Source organism: Rhinoderma darwinii, chromosome 6 (assembly GCF_050947455.1).
Source record: "Rhinoderma darwinii isolate aRhiDar2 chromosome 6, aRhiDar2.hap1, whole genome shotgun sequence".
NCBI lineage: Eukaryota > Metazoa > Chordata > Amphibia > Anura > Rhinodermatidae > Rhinoderma > Rhinoderma darwinii.
The window spans coordinates 11,274,816-11,292,615 of NC_134692.1; the positions used below are offsets into that span (position 1 = coordinate 11,274,816).

The 17,800-nt window shown below is 44.6% G+C and overlaps 1 protein-coding gene across 1 annotated transcript in view; it reads right to left on the bottom strand.

Moving 5' to 3' along the window:
• Positions 1-8,206: 8,206 nt before the first annotated feature.
• IHH (Indian hedgehog signaling molecule) overlaps positions 8,207-17,800 on the bottom strand; it is a 73,595-nt gene continuing 64,001 nt past the window's right edge. Inside the window, exon 3 of the mRNA XM_075829120.1 lies at positions 8,207-10,106. Coding sequence (XP_075685235.1) covers positions 9,439-10,106 — 668 coding nt within the window. The 3' untranslated portion in view covers positions 8,207-9,438. The remainder of the gene's footprint in view (positions 10,107-17,800) is intronic.

Genomic DNA, 17,800 nt, shown 5'->3' on the forward strand with positions numbered 1-17,800 from the left:
AGCGGTTTCCGGTGCATATTTTTTTGGCTGCGGCTAAAAAACACGGCAAAGAGAGTGCAGGCAGGTCAAAAGTGTGAACAGGGCCTTAGCTAAACTGTCTGGACTCCAGACTGATACATTTTGCCTTCACTGATACATTGTAGCAAAGGACAGGAGAGATTTGTGCTGCTGAGGTATTTCGCTCACAGAGATTGTCTAGACTGGATAAAATTGTAACAAACCCTCAGCTGTGAGAAGTATTAAGGCCGGGTTCACACAGAGTTTTTTGCAGGCGGATAATCTGCCTCAAAATTCAGTTTGGAATTTTGAGGCAGATTTTGCTCTGCCTGCACGCCGACTTTCGCGGCGTTTTTCGCCCGTGACAATTGAGCGCCGCGGGCAAAAAACACAGCGAAATACGCTTTCTCGGCCTTCCATTGATGTCAATGGGAGGTCAGAGGCGTAAATGCCCAAAGATAAGGCATGTCTCTTCTTTTTCCTGCGAGACGGTTTTTCCGCTCGCAGGAAAAAAACGCCTCCGCCTGCCATTGAAATCTATGGGAGGCATTTTCGGACGTTTTTTGGCGCGTTTTCCCACGCGGTTTCCTTGTCAAAAAACTCAGTATGAACTCCCCGCTAGGGGGCAGTCACACGTGGCAATTGTCCATTTATTTCTATGGGTGAAAACAAAATCGACGCCACGTTCATGGTCTAAATCTCCCTGCAGAATTTTGCCGCTGAGGAAATATTTTCGTGTGTTGCAGATTTTGGATGCGGAATTTCATCAAAGATTTTAATGCTGTGTGATATTCGCAGCAAATTCAACAAATCCCGCTGTGGAATTACTTTTGCGTATTTTATGGCGTGTTTTTACGCCCTGTGTGACTGCACCGGAGGTTCTGTACGGGTTTTCAGCTTCTGGATGTAAACCTGAATGTTCTTCTTCACTGACAGCAAGTAGAGATCTTGAAAATGGTGAAAAATTGAAACACAAAGTATATGAGAAAGTTGCAGAACTTTTCATTCTAGAATAAATATTCCTTATGTTCAGTCAGCAGTGATTGTGCCCGGACTGATGGGCGCTGCCGCCTCCACGTGTGCCACGTTTGGGGTGCAGCAGGTGATTGGTGATGTCCGGATCAGATAAACTTGTGATATCAGGTACTTTATAACATAAATGTTTGAGCAGCTACAGCCACATCTGCCCCCTGCCCGGAGCCCCTGGAGACCACTGCACGGCGACATATGCCATTTACTGCCTCTGTTAATATGTCACCCGCTCTGATAAACAGATATAACAAGAGGCTCATTCAGCCGTCCCCTCCCCCAAACACATGTAGCAGTGTTATTGTATTGTACTCATGTCAGGCAAGACTAAGCACTCCCATTGTATGGACTGTAGAGCGAAGCTCCGGGGGCCACGCTTCTCAACCTAAACCGGGGACCTGCACCCGACCGCCAATGACATCACATGCACCGTATACATTATCTATAGGCTCTGTATACGCCATCATAATAATATTTCATTATAACAAGTTGTAATGAGACACGGGGACATTAGTGATCTGTAGGATCCCTGACGCCTCCGCCACTAAACCGCTGCCCTCTATAATTCAAAGTGTCCCAGCTAAAATATTAGGATGATATTATAAAATATATATATAATGGAAAGGTCGGCACTTTTCTAATATATTTTTTGTTTCAATTCGGCACCATTTGCAAGATATCTGCTTGCTGTCAGTGAATTGGAACATTCGTGTTTACATTCAGAGGCTGAAAACCTTTACAGACCAAATACTTCAAAGCTGAGGGTTTGTTACAATCGTATTAAGTCTAGACAATCCTGTGGGGGACACAGTCTAAAATTAATACATTTTGGAACTATTTCAGTTAAAAAACAATTTTTTTTCAAGGGTGGACATTATAGTTTATTTAAGTCAGACTGTTGTAGAATTTATCATTAAAGAGGATCGGTCACCTCTCTTGACTTGTATTGCCTGTGAAATAACAATTTTGGAACATCTTTTCTTAGAAATCTGCATTGTGCTATTACTCTGTTATTCCTCCTGGAAATGTATGAATACATTGACAACTGGGTGTTACCATTCTCCTTGTCAAAGGGGTGTTTCCCTGCACTATCTCACTCTGTCATCACTGATTGGACAATGTTAGACTGTGTAAGGACACACCCCCAACTGGTAACACCCAGTTGTCAATTTATCAATACATTTCTAGGAGGAATAACAGAGGAACGAAGAACACAGAGTTCTTAGAAAGCTGCTGCAAAATTGTTATATGATGGGGAATACTGACATGTCGGGAGGGGTGACAGGTCCTCTTTAAAGTCTGAAGCCTCATAGACATGATGATTATCATTAACGCTGCTACTTTACAGTCAGATCATCAATGATTATTTTCACTTTTATGCCCAGTTTATACCGGACAACAGTTAAGAGATAATGAGGAGTATATCCAGCCATGTGCTATGTACTTGTATATGATGAGAGAAGACGACGAATATCAGCAAAAGAGCCGCATAATCCCTGTCTAGTCTGTTAAATGGGCAACAATGTCCCATAAATGTTAAAGTACAAATAAAGCAGACTGGATACATTGTAACAAACCCACAGCTTTGAGAAATGATTAGGTCTGCACAGGTTTTCAGCCTGTGGATGGTGATGTTCCCATTCACTGCCAGCAAGCTGAGATCTTGAAAATGGTGACCTTTTGAAACATAAATTATATTAGAACGTTAGAATTTTTTTTTATTATACAGTGACTGAACTTTTTCATTCTTTTTTAAGGGATTTTTCACCTGCACTTGCTACCCCTCACCTGGCTGCAGGTAAACGACTGCTGCCCCTTAGATATATTGTCTTCTGTGTAGAGATGTACATAGAGGATTGTGTCAAATACTTCTGCATTGTTCTCAGCAGGTGTGTATGTACTTTGTGTCACACGGTGAAGTGGATTCTGGGGCCCATCCGGCAGCAATACAGAATAGATGCCTGTCCCGTTTAATTGCAATATAACCTGTTCTGTTATTATTGCACATACAAGGAATAGCATCAATAAGAACTTGTCATTTGTTTGCAATGGCGAATATACCAGAGAGAGACCATGCGGCTGCTAAAGGGCCCTTGGAGAGAGGGGCCCCAGCCTACGTTGGCTCTATCTGATAGATGCGGAGAAGGATGTAGTGGCATGAACCAGCACCATAAAAGTGTGGGGGGGGGGTCAATTTAATCTTGGCTAAATGGCCCCTCTTCTCTATGTACCCTGTGGGTATTTGTGAAATAATCCAATTAAATTACTTGATTGCAAGGAAATTAGAAGCCAAATTATGGTTTGTATAGAGTCACTGCAGAACCCTCAAAGGGCACCAGGGTACGAGGGGTGGAGGAGGGGGCACTGCAGACACAGTCATTACTTTTTTGCAACAAATATTGAATCCATAAATAAGCCCTTATTCACACAGTGCAGATTTGATGCAGATTTTGCATGCATTTTTTGAGGCAAAACCAGAATTGGATCCAGGAGAGCAGACCTCTAATATATTTATTTTGTTTAGGTTTTGTTTCTAGTTTTGCATTAAAATACATGCAAAATCTGCAGCAAATCTGCATTGTGTGAACAGGGCCTAAAGTTTGGGCATTTTTCAGTCTCAGAAAATAAAAGTCCTAATTCTTCTAGTGTAAGGCAACTCTAATCATTACTAATAATCTGCTGCCCTCTACTTGTCAGTATGGGTAGTGCTCTGAACCTTGTGGCCCTCTGCTGGTCAGTATGAGTAGTGATGTGTAACCTGCTGCCCTCTGCTGGTCTGTATGAGAAGTGATGTAAAATCTGCTGCCCTCTGCTGGTCAGTATGAGTAGTGATGTGTAACCTGCTGCCCTTTGCTGGTCAGTATGAGTAGTGATGTGTAACCTGCTGCCCTCTGCTGGTCAGTATGAGTAGTGCTTTGTAACCTGCTGCCCTCTGCTGGTCAGTATGAGTAGTGATGTGTAACCTGCTGCCCTCTGCTGGTCAGTATGAGTAGTGATGTGTAACCTGCTGCCCTCTGCTGGTCAGTATGAGTAGTGATGTGTAACCTGCTGCCCTCTGCTGGTCAGTATGAGTAGTGATGTGTAACCTGCTGCCCTCTGCTGGTCAGTATGAGTAGTGATGTGTAACCTGCTGCCCTCTGCTGGTCAGTATGAGTAGTGATGTGTAACCTGCTGCCCTCTGCTGGTCAGTATGAGTAGTGATGTGTAACCTGCTGCCCTCTGCTGGTCAGTATGAGTAGTGATGTGTAACCTGCTGCCCTCTGCTGGTCAGTATGAGTAGTGATGTGTAACCTGCTGCCCTCTCATTTTCACTTTGTAGGAAGTCTACACCAAATTCTCCGGCACCTGCGGAGGAAGCGGAGTAAGTAAATGAAATCATTCATATTAATAAACCCTCCCCTCATTTATAATATATAATCCAGCAGGAACCTTGTGAACATGACGCTCATTTGTAGACTCTCACCAAACAGACAGTCATAAACAAGGCGACCGGCCCTGTCAGCAAAGTCTATACAATGTCTTATGTCCTGTACAAAGCAAAAAAGACTGGAGAGAGATATAGGGAGTCCTGTCCTGGGTGGAGGTCAAATGCCTATAAGGTCTAAATCACACACGCAGTTTTGATGCAGTTTTTTTTTTTAATTGGACACAAAAGAAAGGAGATTTGTGAGTCTTTCCTTTATCCAATTTCTAACATTTTGTGCTGAGTGAAAAACTGCATCAAAACGACGTGTGTGATCCCGGCCTTACAAAACTTGTTTCTGGGCTGCGGATCACCTCATGTCTTTGCAGTGGAAGCAGAAAGCAATAAACTCGGCTTATGTTCCTCTCCCTCTGGGTGAAAGCTGGGTTTAAATCTTAGGCCGAATTCAGACGTAAAAAACCGCAGTTTTTCACATCCGAGTTGCCCCTGCGCTGGTCCCGTTTTCACGGATCAGTGAAAACGGAAGATAATAGGACCTGTTATATTTTTCAACGGACCGTTCACACTCTCAATTGAAAAACGGCCGTGTGGACGGCCTCATTGACATCCATGCGTCCGTGTGTCTACGTTTGTCTGAATTCAGCCTTCGGGTAAGTTTCCGATTTGCTGCTGAAAACTCTGCAGAAAATCCAAGATCCTGCAGGGAATTCCGGACAGAATTCTGCAAATCGTGTTGGATTTGGTGCAGATATTCAGCCAGGTCCGCAGCCTGTGATTGGATGCTGCAGTAAGGCCCTGTTCACATCTCGACTGCGCTAATGATTCCGTCACGAACAACGGAACCCTGTCACAATGGTGACAAACGGCTGAAGGCTACTGATACCTTTCCGTATTTTTACAGATCAGTGTCCGTAGAAGTCTATGGGCGCTTCTGTAATTACGGAAGCATTGCTAGGTGGCGGCAGGTTTGCAGATGTTGCACATCATTTGCGGTTTTATTCGTTTTTGCGGATCCCTATATACGGATGCACTACGGACCGTGATGAAAATACGGTGGATGAAAATACGGTCGTGTGCATGGGGCCTGAGGATTAATTCTTGTTTTAAATTGCTTCCAATTTGCTGCTACTGTAATAACCTGCGACCGAAAATCTGCAGCTATTCTGCTACGTGCGAACATACCGTCATGTTCTCTATATTGTAATTATAATAACAACGTGATGTTCCCCACAGTGAACTTATACAGACCCTGCACCTCTGAAGATATCTGGTTGCACTTTGGTTTTGTAAAAAGATTTCCAAAGATCTCCTGTGTGCACACTGACATATATATATATATATATATACACACACACACACACACACACACACACACACACACACACACACACACACACACACCAGGCAATTAAAAACAGAAGGGTTAAAGGGTCTCCCTCTCTCAGTGCAGGTGACCACAGGTGCTGCTTCCTCTTCTCATGTCTGATGTCTCGGGTCTGGAATAAGCGGCTGCCGTTGTCTGTGATTCGGGTATTTCACTCTTGAGGTAAACACATGATTTGATTTTCTGCAGTTTAGGGGACGAGTCTTCTTTTTGAAGGTAGGAAAAAATGAAAGCCGGCGGGTAAATATCATGTAAAATCCCAATCGTATAATATGTGACTTTGATGGAACCCTATGGGGGAAAAAATTGGATGCGGTTTGATGCGACCTCATAGAAAAACACGCACTGCGATAGAATGCGATCACGTTAGTGTGAATGATGGTCATAGAGTCCGGGCCTGACACAGACCTGGACAAGTTGTGGAACTGATTGTGTAAATGACATGAGATAATGGGGCGCATTTGTAAAAATCTAAAAAAAAATTGCCATTTTTGCCAGTCAAGTGATGGAAAGCGGGGTATATAAGATTGGCGCAGATACTTTATAATGGTGTTCACCTGCCAAAGCCAGAAATGGCACATAAAAGTTGCAAAACAAATGCCAAAGTCTCTAAAACACTGTATTATATTTTATAAGACCATGTTCAGACATAGCAGATATTTTCCGTTGTGTTTCTGAGACAAATCCGCCATGTCTGAATGCGATCTATGTGAGTGCGTTTTTCTCTTATGATGCCAATAAAACCTAAAGCAACATCAGAGTGTTCTTTGGTCAGTGAATATAAGGCGACTTAATATCTGGCAGCTTCAGGGCTATGGGTTCATCTCAGCCGTGAGATGTCTCCATGGAGTCTGCATGTTATTCCAGGGCTCGTGTAATTTTTCATAGTGCGTTAATCTTGTTAAATTCAAGTATGAAAGAATAAATGGTGAGTTGCGAACTTCATTCACTTTGATGTGTAATACCAGTGAGCGCCTCAAGGTGGCAGTAGAGTCATTTCAATAGCAAAATTCTTCTCCAAGGCAAAGGATGCACCTGTGGGCACCTGCAGGTGATCCCCGGGGTTATGTCTTATGTCACAGAGGTCTGAGCTGTCACTGATACGGTCTGAGTCTATCAACTTCTACCTTTTATAAGATCATATCTCTAAAAATAGCAGTTATGATAGAAAGGGTCATTATCATCAATATTTTCTAATGCAGTTGCACTCCAGCTTATGCAAAACTACAACTCCCATCATAGGTTGTAATTTTGCAACAGCTGGAGAGCCACAGATTGCAGAGCATCGGCCTAATATCACATTGTTGGTCGAGGACCTTCTCTATTCTAGCTGAAGAAAACTAACATTACATCAGCAGGGAATTGCTAAAAACACAATCCGCTAGTACACAAGGTAACGTACACCTCAGCCTTAAAAGTTTCCTTCTTTTATGTAAATCAAGCTTAATAAGTGTATAAGGAAAAGTTCTGCAACTTTCTAATATACTTTGTGTTTTAATTCTTCACTATTTGCAAGATCTCTGCTTGCTGACTGTGAATGGGAACATTCTTGTGTATTTCCATACATACCTAACAGCTGAGGGTTTGTTACAATTGCATACAGTCTAGACAGCCAGACACATCAATGGCTCAAATCTCTCTCCAGTCCTGTTAGTTTGTTACAATGTATCAGTGCAGGTCAAATGAAATAGTCTGGAATCCTGCTGTTTAGCTCAGAGAAGATTGTCTAGACACAATTGTGACAATACTTCAGCTGTGAGATGTATTAGGCCTCATGCACAGAGCCGTGCCCGTAATCACTGCCCGTGATTGTGGGCATGGCCGACGGCCGCAGGCAGCCACCCGCATTTTTGGCTCGTGCTCCCATACAAAGCATGGGAGCACGATCCGTAAAAAGCAAAATATAGGACATGTCCTATCTTTTGCGGCGGCTTTCTACGTCCCGGACACCTTCCTGTAAACATATGGGAAGGTGTCCGTGGTCAATAGAAATGAATGGGTCCGTAATTGCAGACCGCAATTACGGCCCGCAATTACGGACGAATTCTACGGTTGTGTGCATGGGGCTTTAGGCTGGGTTCACACTGGGGTTTTTTGGGAGTTTTTAGCTTTCGTTTTTATTGAACTCCCATTCAGAGACAGTTTATCTACCAAAACCTCAAAATATCCCCTTTCACTGACAGCAAGCAGAGATCCTGAAAATGGTGAAGCATTAAGACAAAGCGTATTAGAAAGTTGGAGAACTTTTCGCTATACAATTATTAAACTTGATTTACATAAAACTGGACGGTCCTCCTAAAATATATTTGACCCTCTTGTGAAACTTTCCATCTTCCCGAATTTAATATTTGTAGAAAAACACAAACGGCCCATGAGTCAGAATGTTCTTTTATTTATTGGCAGACCTGAGCTGAAAATGTGCTTGAATCAATTCTCTGCCCGGGTGCAATGATGCTATTCCGAGCGTTACCCCGACATCCCGCAGAACCCCCAGAACTTTTATCATGTTCTAAATCACGTGACCCTCAAAAACCGTTCTTTTCCCTCCTGGCAGGAATATAATATTAATAACTTTGTCTTATATATTTATATATATAAACAAGGAACATTTATACACCTATAATACACAGTTACATAATAATAAAATAAATATGGCGGTGGCAGCGGGGGGGGGGGGGCGGCGACATCAGTCCGTATCTTTCATGTGGGGGAGGGGGCATGTAACAATCTCTCCCTGGAAGACGTTCATTACCGGTACACAGACGTGAATTCATCCTGTGCCGGCGTAGGCGTACACCAGTTCATTGTTCCGGATCCTCGGCACCGGAAGAATTGATTTAACATAAGACCTAGTCAAGCTGTAGACTGGAAGCAAACAGTCCAGGCAATCTGCATACAATGGGTTAATGCCGTATGTCTCATGATTTGCCCCTCCGCTCTCTGGACTGTACCACCCTGACATGTCACCTGTACCAATACATAAGTTCTGGTGTCTCTACTGTGAGATGCTACACCTGGGTCACCCCCAACTGAAGGTAGAAAGTTCTATGTCCGCTCTTTCTTTGGGTAAACATTTGGGTTGGTTCCGGCTTCGGTCAGTACCTTGACAATTTAGGCATCGCCCGTCCTTGACCTCTTGGTTCTTCTAATGAAGACCCAGCGGTTGGCTTGGTTTGGTAGTGAGAATCCTAAGTTGCCCGTGATGAGACGGTTCTGGTAATGCCCCAGTTGTGTAGAACCATTCCTGATAACGTTAAGGTAAGTGCTATTGAAGGAACCTTCTCGACCTTGAGGACTTCTTGGTACCTTAGGGTTCATGACATCCAGGGGGAGACACATGGACTAATTCAGTGCAGTCTTTCTTCGTCGTTGCTGATGGACACCATGGAAAGAAGGACCGGTCATCATTATCAATGAAAACTGGAGGATCTCCCGCATATGACCAGGACCCAAATCCAGGTCAAGAAGGATATGACCTCCTCGTTCTGTAGAACCTCTATTCCTCTTCTTGTAGGTCAGTAGACGACGCGGGACAAGACGGATAGTCGCCCCTTGTAGGATACAGTTCAGGGTCATCTCAATGTTCAACTCTCTCAGGTGAAGCTCAACTTTCCAGTTGGAGGAGCCCCTGTGGATGGAACTCATTCTGGTTCAAGACCATTCGACCCAACTGGTACAAGAACCGACTATACCAGTGAATGCCCACCTCTTGAGATGTCTCATTTCCCACCATTGCGCCTAGACTGTATAGTACCCGCAGAGGCCAATAAGCTACCTGTGCCAGCCTCTGTTTTTGTACCAGGGCAAAACAAGAAACTACGACGTCATCCACCAAAATCGTCCCATGTTGGGTGAGAGGGGCAAAAACTCCAGTGTCTATCTCCAAACTTACTGAGGTGACTGTAGCGGGCACAAGACCCGGTGCCCCAGACACCAGGATATATTGGCCGGGTCTTACTTGACTAGCAAATACAGCTTTGTATTCCGCAGCCGGCGTGGAACCATTGTCCGCTACAAAGATGAGATGAGTTGGGGTCAGGGAAAGCCTTCGGGGTGGGTCCACGGTCGTGATCACCTGGAACAGATGCTCAGATTTGGGATCTTGATCCAAAAAGGTCATAAAGTCACTGAATGTGGTGCGGCCATCGCTGTCCATGGCCAGGACCTTCGTGCCGGGGAGAAGTTCTGAGATGGGAATCTTTTCACCGGAGGATGAGGTGGCCATGGCCGTCCCCGGGAAGCAGCCTCCGGTCTTTGCTGCCGCAGAATGTTCTGGATAAAAAGGAAAAGAAAAAGTGGGTTAGGAATCTAAAGAGAAACGTCATCGCAGCAATAAACTCAAACATTAAGGCTGTTAAAGGGTAACTAAACTTTTAAAGAACTTTTGACCTGTCATAGTGACAATTTAAAACTTTTGATTAGTGGGGGTCCGAGCATTGAGACCCCCATCGATCGCTAAACGATCGCTCGGGTGAGGGTTGTGCCGTTTAGTTTCTGATCGGCTTTCCTCGGGCTCAATAGAAAGTCTATGAGTCCATACACCGCTCGCTCGGCAATCCAAGGACAGCCAATCAGAAACTAAGCGGCACAGTTATCACCCGAGCGCTTCTGCCGCTTCGTTTTAGCGATTGGTGGGGGTCTCAGTGCACGGACCCCCCACCAATCAAACTTCTGATGTGTTGCTATGACATGTCAAAAGTTTTTTTTGGACGTTTAGTTACCCTTTCAATGGGTTGTCCATGTTGTAGAATGCACAATTCTGCAACTCTATGATTCTTCACCATCTCAAAGATCACTGCTTGCTGTCAGTGGATGGAAACATATTGGAGAAAATTTATAAAATGATTTATGCCGGTTTTCTGGTGTTAAAAAAAAAATAAAAATCACACATTTTGGCGCACGTCATATTTGTGCTAAAATTTGCGTCTTTTCACTCCTGTCCCCACTTTTCAAAAGTGGTGAGAAAAAGGGGCGTTGTTAGGCAGGGTGGGGCGTTACCGATATCGGTCTGACAGATTTACTATCATTTATGCCAGAAAATGGTGTAAATTATGGTGTCTTTAGGACAGTCAAAAATACGACAAATGTATGCGCCACTTAATAAATTCGTTGCAGTTTACTCCAACACACTTATATTCAATACTGGTCAGAGCGGCAGTTTGTTACAATGTATCAGTCTTGGAAATCCTCTGTGAGTTTTACCCAGCATACAAACACAGCAGACGTTTCTCTTAATAACAAACTGCAGCTGTGTGAGCAGGACTAAATCAGAATAAGTTCTCAGTTGATTGCTTCCATTCCCTGACAGTAAGCAGAGATCTAGAAAATAGCTAGCCACTGAAACACAAAGTTGCAAAACTTGCATACAATACTTAGAGGTTATGAAGTATTAGAAAACATGGCGGCTTTCTACCAGAAATAGCGCCACGCCTGTCAATTTATCAAATCAGTCGTAAAAACCTGGGCTTGTTGCCCATAGCAACCAAATTCAGCTTTTCTATGGGCAGCGGTTGCTATGGGCAACAACGCCAACTTTTTTGACAGTTTTGACAAAATGAGACCCTTAAAATGGCTCCTTGCTAGCCGTTCCTTAGCGCCAGGTGCCTCCATCTTGCTTTCAGTGGGTGAATTTGCCCTAAAAAACGTCCTGCGTTATTACAACCAGTCAGTAGAACGCACGTATTCATCAGTTTGTGTTATTCTCGCTTCCGTTTGTATTCGCCGTCTATAAAGTCGCCGTTGTTGATCTTTTATTAGTCATTGTGATTTTTTTCTATGACATGTAGTGGAAGCGCGGCTGAAATAGTCCCATGTTTACCCTAAACCTAAAATAAGGCGAAGCCCCGGAGAGGGACAGGACAGAATAAATAGCGCTGGCCACGGGCGCTTACAAATAGATCCATCCCAAGAATGGCGCTGCCCGCATCCCACAAGCCACAAATAAAAATCAGTAACGTAAACAAGACGCCATCACAAATATTGAGCTGGGCACAGAGCGGCCTGTGGTGGGGGGCGCGGTGCCAGGCGAGCTGCCCGCTGCTCTGATTTCACCAAGGTCTTCATCAATGGGATTTCTCAGAACAGAAGGTCCTCAAATCCACAGCGTTCACCTCTTCCCTGCCGGACCCGGAGCCGGGAATATTATCCAATGCCACAAGTCGCCAACAAGGAGGCAAAAAGTGACGATTCTAATGGAAAAATAGGAAATCAAAATATGGTCTTTTTTTTCACATTTTTATCTAAGCCTCCTGATCTGCCAACCAAACCTAAAGTATCTATCTATCTATCTATCTATCTATCTATCTCATATCTATCTATCTATCTATCTATCTATCTATCTATCTATCTATCTATCTATCTATCTATCTATCTATCTATCTATCTTGTATCTATCTATCTCATATCTATCTATCTATCTATCTATCTATCTATCTATCTATCTATCTATCTATCTATCTATCTATCTATCTATCTATCTATCTATCTATCTATCTATCTATCTATCTCATATCTATCTCATATCTATCTCATATCTATCTATCTATCTATCTATCTATCTATCTATCTATCTATCTATCTATCTATCTATCTATCTATCTATCTATCTATCTATCTCATATCTATCTATCTATCTATCTATCTATCTATCTAATCTATCATGTGTATTTGCTCACCGGTATCACCTATTGACTAGATGTATTTGATAATCTGTGTAGTCATCTCTATGTCTCTATTAATCCTCTGGCAAGTAAAAGGTCTTCATTGAGTGGCCCCCTCCCCAGCCCCCCTCGGACACACCCGCCTCCCGGCCTCAAACCCCTGTTTGCTTTTGCTTTATATATATATATATATAGGTGATCAGGTCGTTTTGAACTTTTCCAAGGACCTTACTGTGATTATTTTTAATATCCGTCTTGTTTTGCTGGGCGGCTCTGTGTGTTCTCTGTGGTCTGGGGATGTGGGTTTAAGATGCCGCGTGTAACCACGAAGGGGAGCAGTCTGGCAGTCGTCAGCTCTACGGGGGCCAGCGCTCTCCTCCGCTCTCCTCTCACCTCCGTCTTATTCTACCTTGTCCTCCTGTTCACTCTTTCCTTCCACGGACCTTCTGTCCCTATGTAACCTCCTCAATCGACGTCCTCCCCTCCTTGTAAGAGTTCAATAATGCCCCTGGCTTCCTGGCCGCCACGCCGTGCTGATAACCGGACTGACATCACCGCCGGTGAGCTGCCTCTTATCCTTCCGTCAACTATAAAAAGGATCAAATAAACTGCAGCGTCCTTTGCTCGGTTCCCCCACATCCATAGTCTTAATTTCAGGTACGTATGCAGCTGCTTTAATGCACAGATCAGATATTAACATCTATTGTGTCTCACTCCATGATGGTGGCCGCAAACGCACATCATTAAGTGAATGTCCACCTTTGAACGCAATATCATTTTAAGATCCAAAATTCTGTGCTGATTAATTTTATAATATACGGTTATAAGGGTCGGAGGACCATTTTTCAGATTCAGAGCTCCAAAGTACCTGCATAGTCATAGTTACATGATAAAATTCTAACTACCTGAATTCACCACTAGGGGGAGCAAACTGATGTCGTGTTTATACAGCTCCCATAGAACTCAATAATAAAGCATTATGCACCAAGCAAATCTGCTCCCCCTAGTGGTGACCGCTGATAATTGCTGTGTCTATGATGACAAAACAACAGCTTCCAGCCCATGAAAATCTGAGCGTTTGGAAAATCACAGATTCAAGAAAGCCAAGGCAGACCCCCCCCCCCCCCTCCAGGTTTACCAATTTGAGAGGTAAAGAAACAATCTGGTCTGTAACTCTCAAATCACAGGGTACTACTTTTATCATTTTATAATTTGTCTTTGACTCCACCAATAATCTGTGAGCGTCCGGCGTCCGTATATCAAACAGCGCAGAAGAAGGTAATGAAATGCTGTTCCTGCTGCATTTAGAAGATTTCAGACCAGTTGACCACCGCAGATATCGTCCTCCGCGTCCTCCGCACCCTCCGCCGCGTCTTGCTTTGCCCATAAAATATATGTGACCAGATTTCAGTGATCTCCATATTATACGCACTGGAATATTATATTACGATATATCTCATTCCTATTCTTTCCACTTTTAGGGTTATCAATCTTGTGGCTTATCTCTCTGATTACCCTCTTAAGGGCACATGAAGGGGTGTAACACATAACCATGGGGCCCCATAGCAAAATTTGTAATGGGGTCCCACTCCACCATGACTACTATCGGCAACAAGTACAGAACATAAAAGTTTGATTATATTGTTACCCTTAATACACAGGGATAGTACACACAGTGACGTCACAGCGCAGGGATAGTACACACAGTGACGTCACAGCGCAGGGATAGTACACACAGTGATGTCACAGCGCAGGGATAGTACACACAGTGACGTCACAGCGCAGGGATAGTACACACAGTGACGTCACAGCGCAGGGATAGTGCACACAGTGACGTCACAGCGCAGGGATAGTGCACACCGTGACGTCACAGCGCAGGGATAGTGCACACCGTGACGTCACAGCGCAGGGATAGTACACAGTGATGTCACAGCGCAGAGATAGTACACACAGTGACGCCACAGCGCAGAGATAGTGCACACCGTGACGTCACAGGGCAGGGATAGTACACACAGTGACGTCACAGCGCAGGGATAGTACACACAGTGACGTCACAGCGCAGGGATAGTACACACAGTGACGTCACAGCGCAGGGATAGTACACACAGTGACGTCACAGCGCAGGATTAGTACACACAGTGACGTCACAGCGCAGGATTAGTACACACAGTGACGTCACAGCGCAGGGATAGTACACACAGTGACGTCACAGCGCAGGGATAGTACACACAGTGACGTCACAGCGCAGGGATAGTACACACAGTGACGTCACAGCGCAGGGATAGTACACACAGTGACGTCACAGCGCAGGGATAGTACACACAGTGACGTCACAGCGCAGGGATAGTACACACATTGACGTCACAGTGCAGGGATAGTACACATAGTGACGTCACAGTGCAGGGATAGTACACACAGTGACGTCACAGCGCAGGGATAGTACACACAGTGACGTCACAGCGCAGGGATAGTACACAGTGACGTCACAGCGCAGGGATAGTACACACATTGACGTCACAGTGCAGGGATAGTACACATAGTGACGCCACAGTGCAGGGATAGTACACATAGTGACGTCACGGTGCAGGGATAGTACACATAGTGACGCCACAGTGCAGGGATAGTACACATAGTGACGTCACCACCGTGACCACAAAAGTTTGATAATGCACACAAAAGCGATAACCTGTTACGGGAGGACTGTGGCTTTCTTACTATTATGGGAGGACTCTGACTGATATTATGGGAGGACTGAGGGTGTCACCTTTATGGGAGGACTGTGGTTTGCCCTCTTATGGTGGTACTCAGAAATGTGAAACATCTCCCGGTGTGTGTGAGTGTGAGTGTGTGTGTGTGTGTGTGTGTGTGTGTGTGTGTGTGTGTGTGTGTGTGTGAGTGTGTGTGTGTGTGTGTGTTTTTACCAATTTGGGGGGGGAGGGGGTATGCAGATCTTGGGGTTTTAGGTGCTACTAACGGAAATGTTCACAACATCTAGGAAGAGATTAAAGATTATCAAGAACTGAGCACAGGTAAGTGCCCGGTGCATTGTGCCAGCGCTGTATCCTATGTGCCCCACAGCCTGGCACTCTCTGCAGCATTTCCTGCTCGGTCATTGAGTACCTGACCCACAGAGGCAACATGAAATCCCAGCAAGGGGTGCGGAGCAGGATGAGACCTGCCGGGACCAGCTCGTTCCTGCACCGTGTCAGGAGAGCCGTGTCTAATCATTAACCACTAATTGCTAAAAAAAAATCCACGTATGTAAAAATCTGCTACAGTTACAAGTCCATTGTCTCAAGTACCGGATATAGCGCAACGTGACCGCGCTCACCTATGTCACACTGCGCTACTTAACCCTCGCCTGGACTCAGGCCTACAGCTCAATGGAAATCTGGATTCGAAGATCTCTATAGGTTATTGTATAGGCTACAACCTCAGAGACTACGGGGTGGCAACTCAATACAGAGGGGCACCAAACGTACAGACACGTTGAGCTGTAATCTTAAAGGACAAGTCTCAGATAGGAAAAATGCATTTTATTTTCCAAGAGAAATCACCATCCAATGTCTATTATCTGTGTCTAGTATTTCAGCTCAGTCCAATCCAGGTGCAATACCAGACACAACCACTAACATGTGGTGGCGCTGTTTGAAAAAAAATCCTTTTTCTTATTTTATACAATACTTTTACGATTTTTGTCTAGATTTACATGTGTCTTTAAAGCGAATTTATCACCTAAGGGCACACGGGGCAGCTCCGTCCTCATATATGATGATGTTAGTGAGGACAGGGGCAGTGTCATAATGTAAGGATAGGATTGGGGGACAAGTGGAAGATCACAGACTGAGAGTTACATAGTGCAAAGAGCAGGGTCCCCAGCAGCACAGAGTGTTTCAGGAGAGGATTGTATTGATTACATTGGAGGCAGTGAACTGTTAGTGAGGACAGGGCTGTATATGACAGGGGCAGTGTTATGATGTGAGGAAGGGGATGGAGACAAGTGGGAGATCACAGACTGAGAGTTACATAGTAGAAGGAGGAGGTTCTCCAGCAGCACAGAGTATTTCAGAAGGCAAGTGTGCTAATCCTTGTGGGGGGCACACACGCGATGATGTTAGTGAGGACAGGACTGCATGCGACAGGGAGGGTGTCATGATGTGAGGAGGGGAAGGAGACCATTAGGATAGTGGAAGGAGTAGTTGTATTTTAGATGGCGGATTTGTAGGGCATTATATGGGCACATGAGTTGGTCTAATTCACAGAGATGAATAGGAGCTCAATCTAACAATAAAGGGGTTGTCCAGGATTAGAAAAACATGCTTGTTTTTTTTTAAACACAGCGCCACACCTGTCCACAGGTTGTGTGTGGTATTGCAGCTCATCTCCATTCACTTCAATGGAGCTGACCTGCAATACCAGACACCACCTATGAAGAGGTGTGGAGCTGTTTGGGATGAAGCAGCCATGATTTTCTAATGGACACCCCCTTCTCCAGGTCTTTGGGCTGCTGGCCGCCCCCCGTCTCCGTGTCGCTGTGTGCGCTCTGGCTGTTCAGCTCTTTTTATTCCATGTAACTGAGAGATCCGGGATTGTTTTGTGTCTCATATTGTATAACCCGATGGAATGGAACATGAAAATAATGACTGATAGGGAAAAATGTTATTGTGCACTGAGGTTTTCTGCCATGTTATATTCTCCGCTGCAAATATATTTAACCTGTTATATGCCGGAGAACATTAGCAAACGCAGAATACCGTCCCTTTAACATGTCATAGAGACAGGGGGCGTGAGCTGGGGCGCCCCCAATTGCCAAATGCTGGCTTCACACTTCTCCCAATGCGCCCAAACCGTTTTGGCACTAGTCTGACATTTCCGATACCCCCAGGCTCTGACCCCGCTCTTTGTGGTGGGCGCCACTCATTCCATCATGTCAGAGATGCAAAATTATGGAAATCGTCGGCCAGCGGTAAGGTGATACGGATACTGGCACCGCTAACCCTAATATCCCACCGCCCCCGAGCACACTCACAGGGGTACTGGAAGCTGAGATATGGGGAGCTGTATGTTGGGGTCTTCACACTGTAGAGATTGTTTTAGCCTGTGACATGGAGGAAACACTTTTTTTTTTTTTAGCAAAACATTTTTTTGGGCAAAAAAAGCCACCGCCAGATGTTAGCCGTAAGTCAATCGGGAAATATTAAATGCACTACAAGCGGTACGGTTTTTTTTGTTTTTTTTTACGGTGGTGTTTTTTTCTATTGCCTGTCTGTTTTTTTTGGGTATTTTTTTTTAACCAGTTAGTGGCAT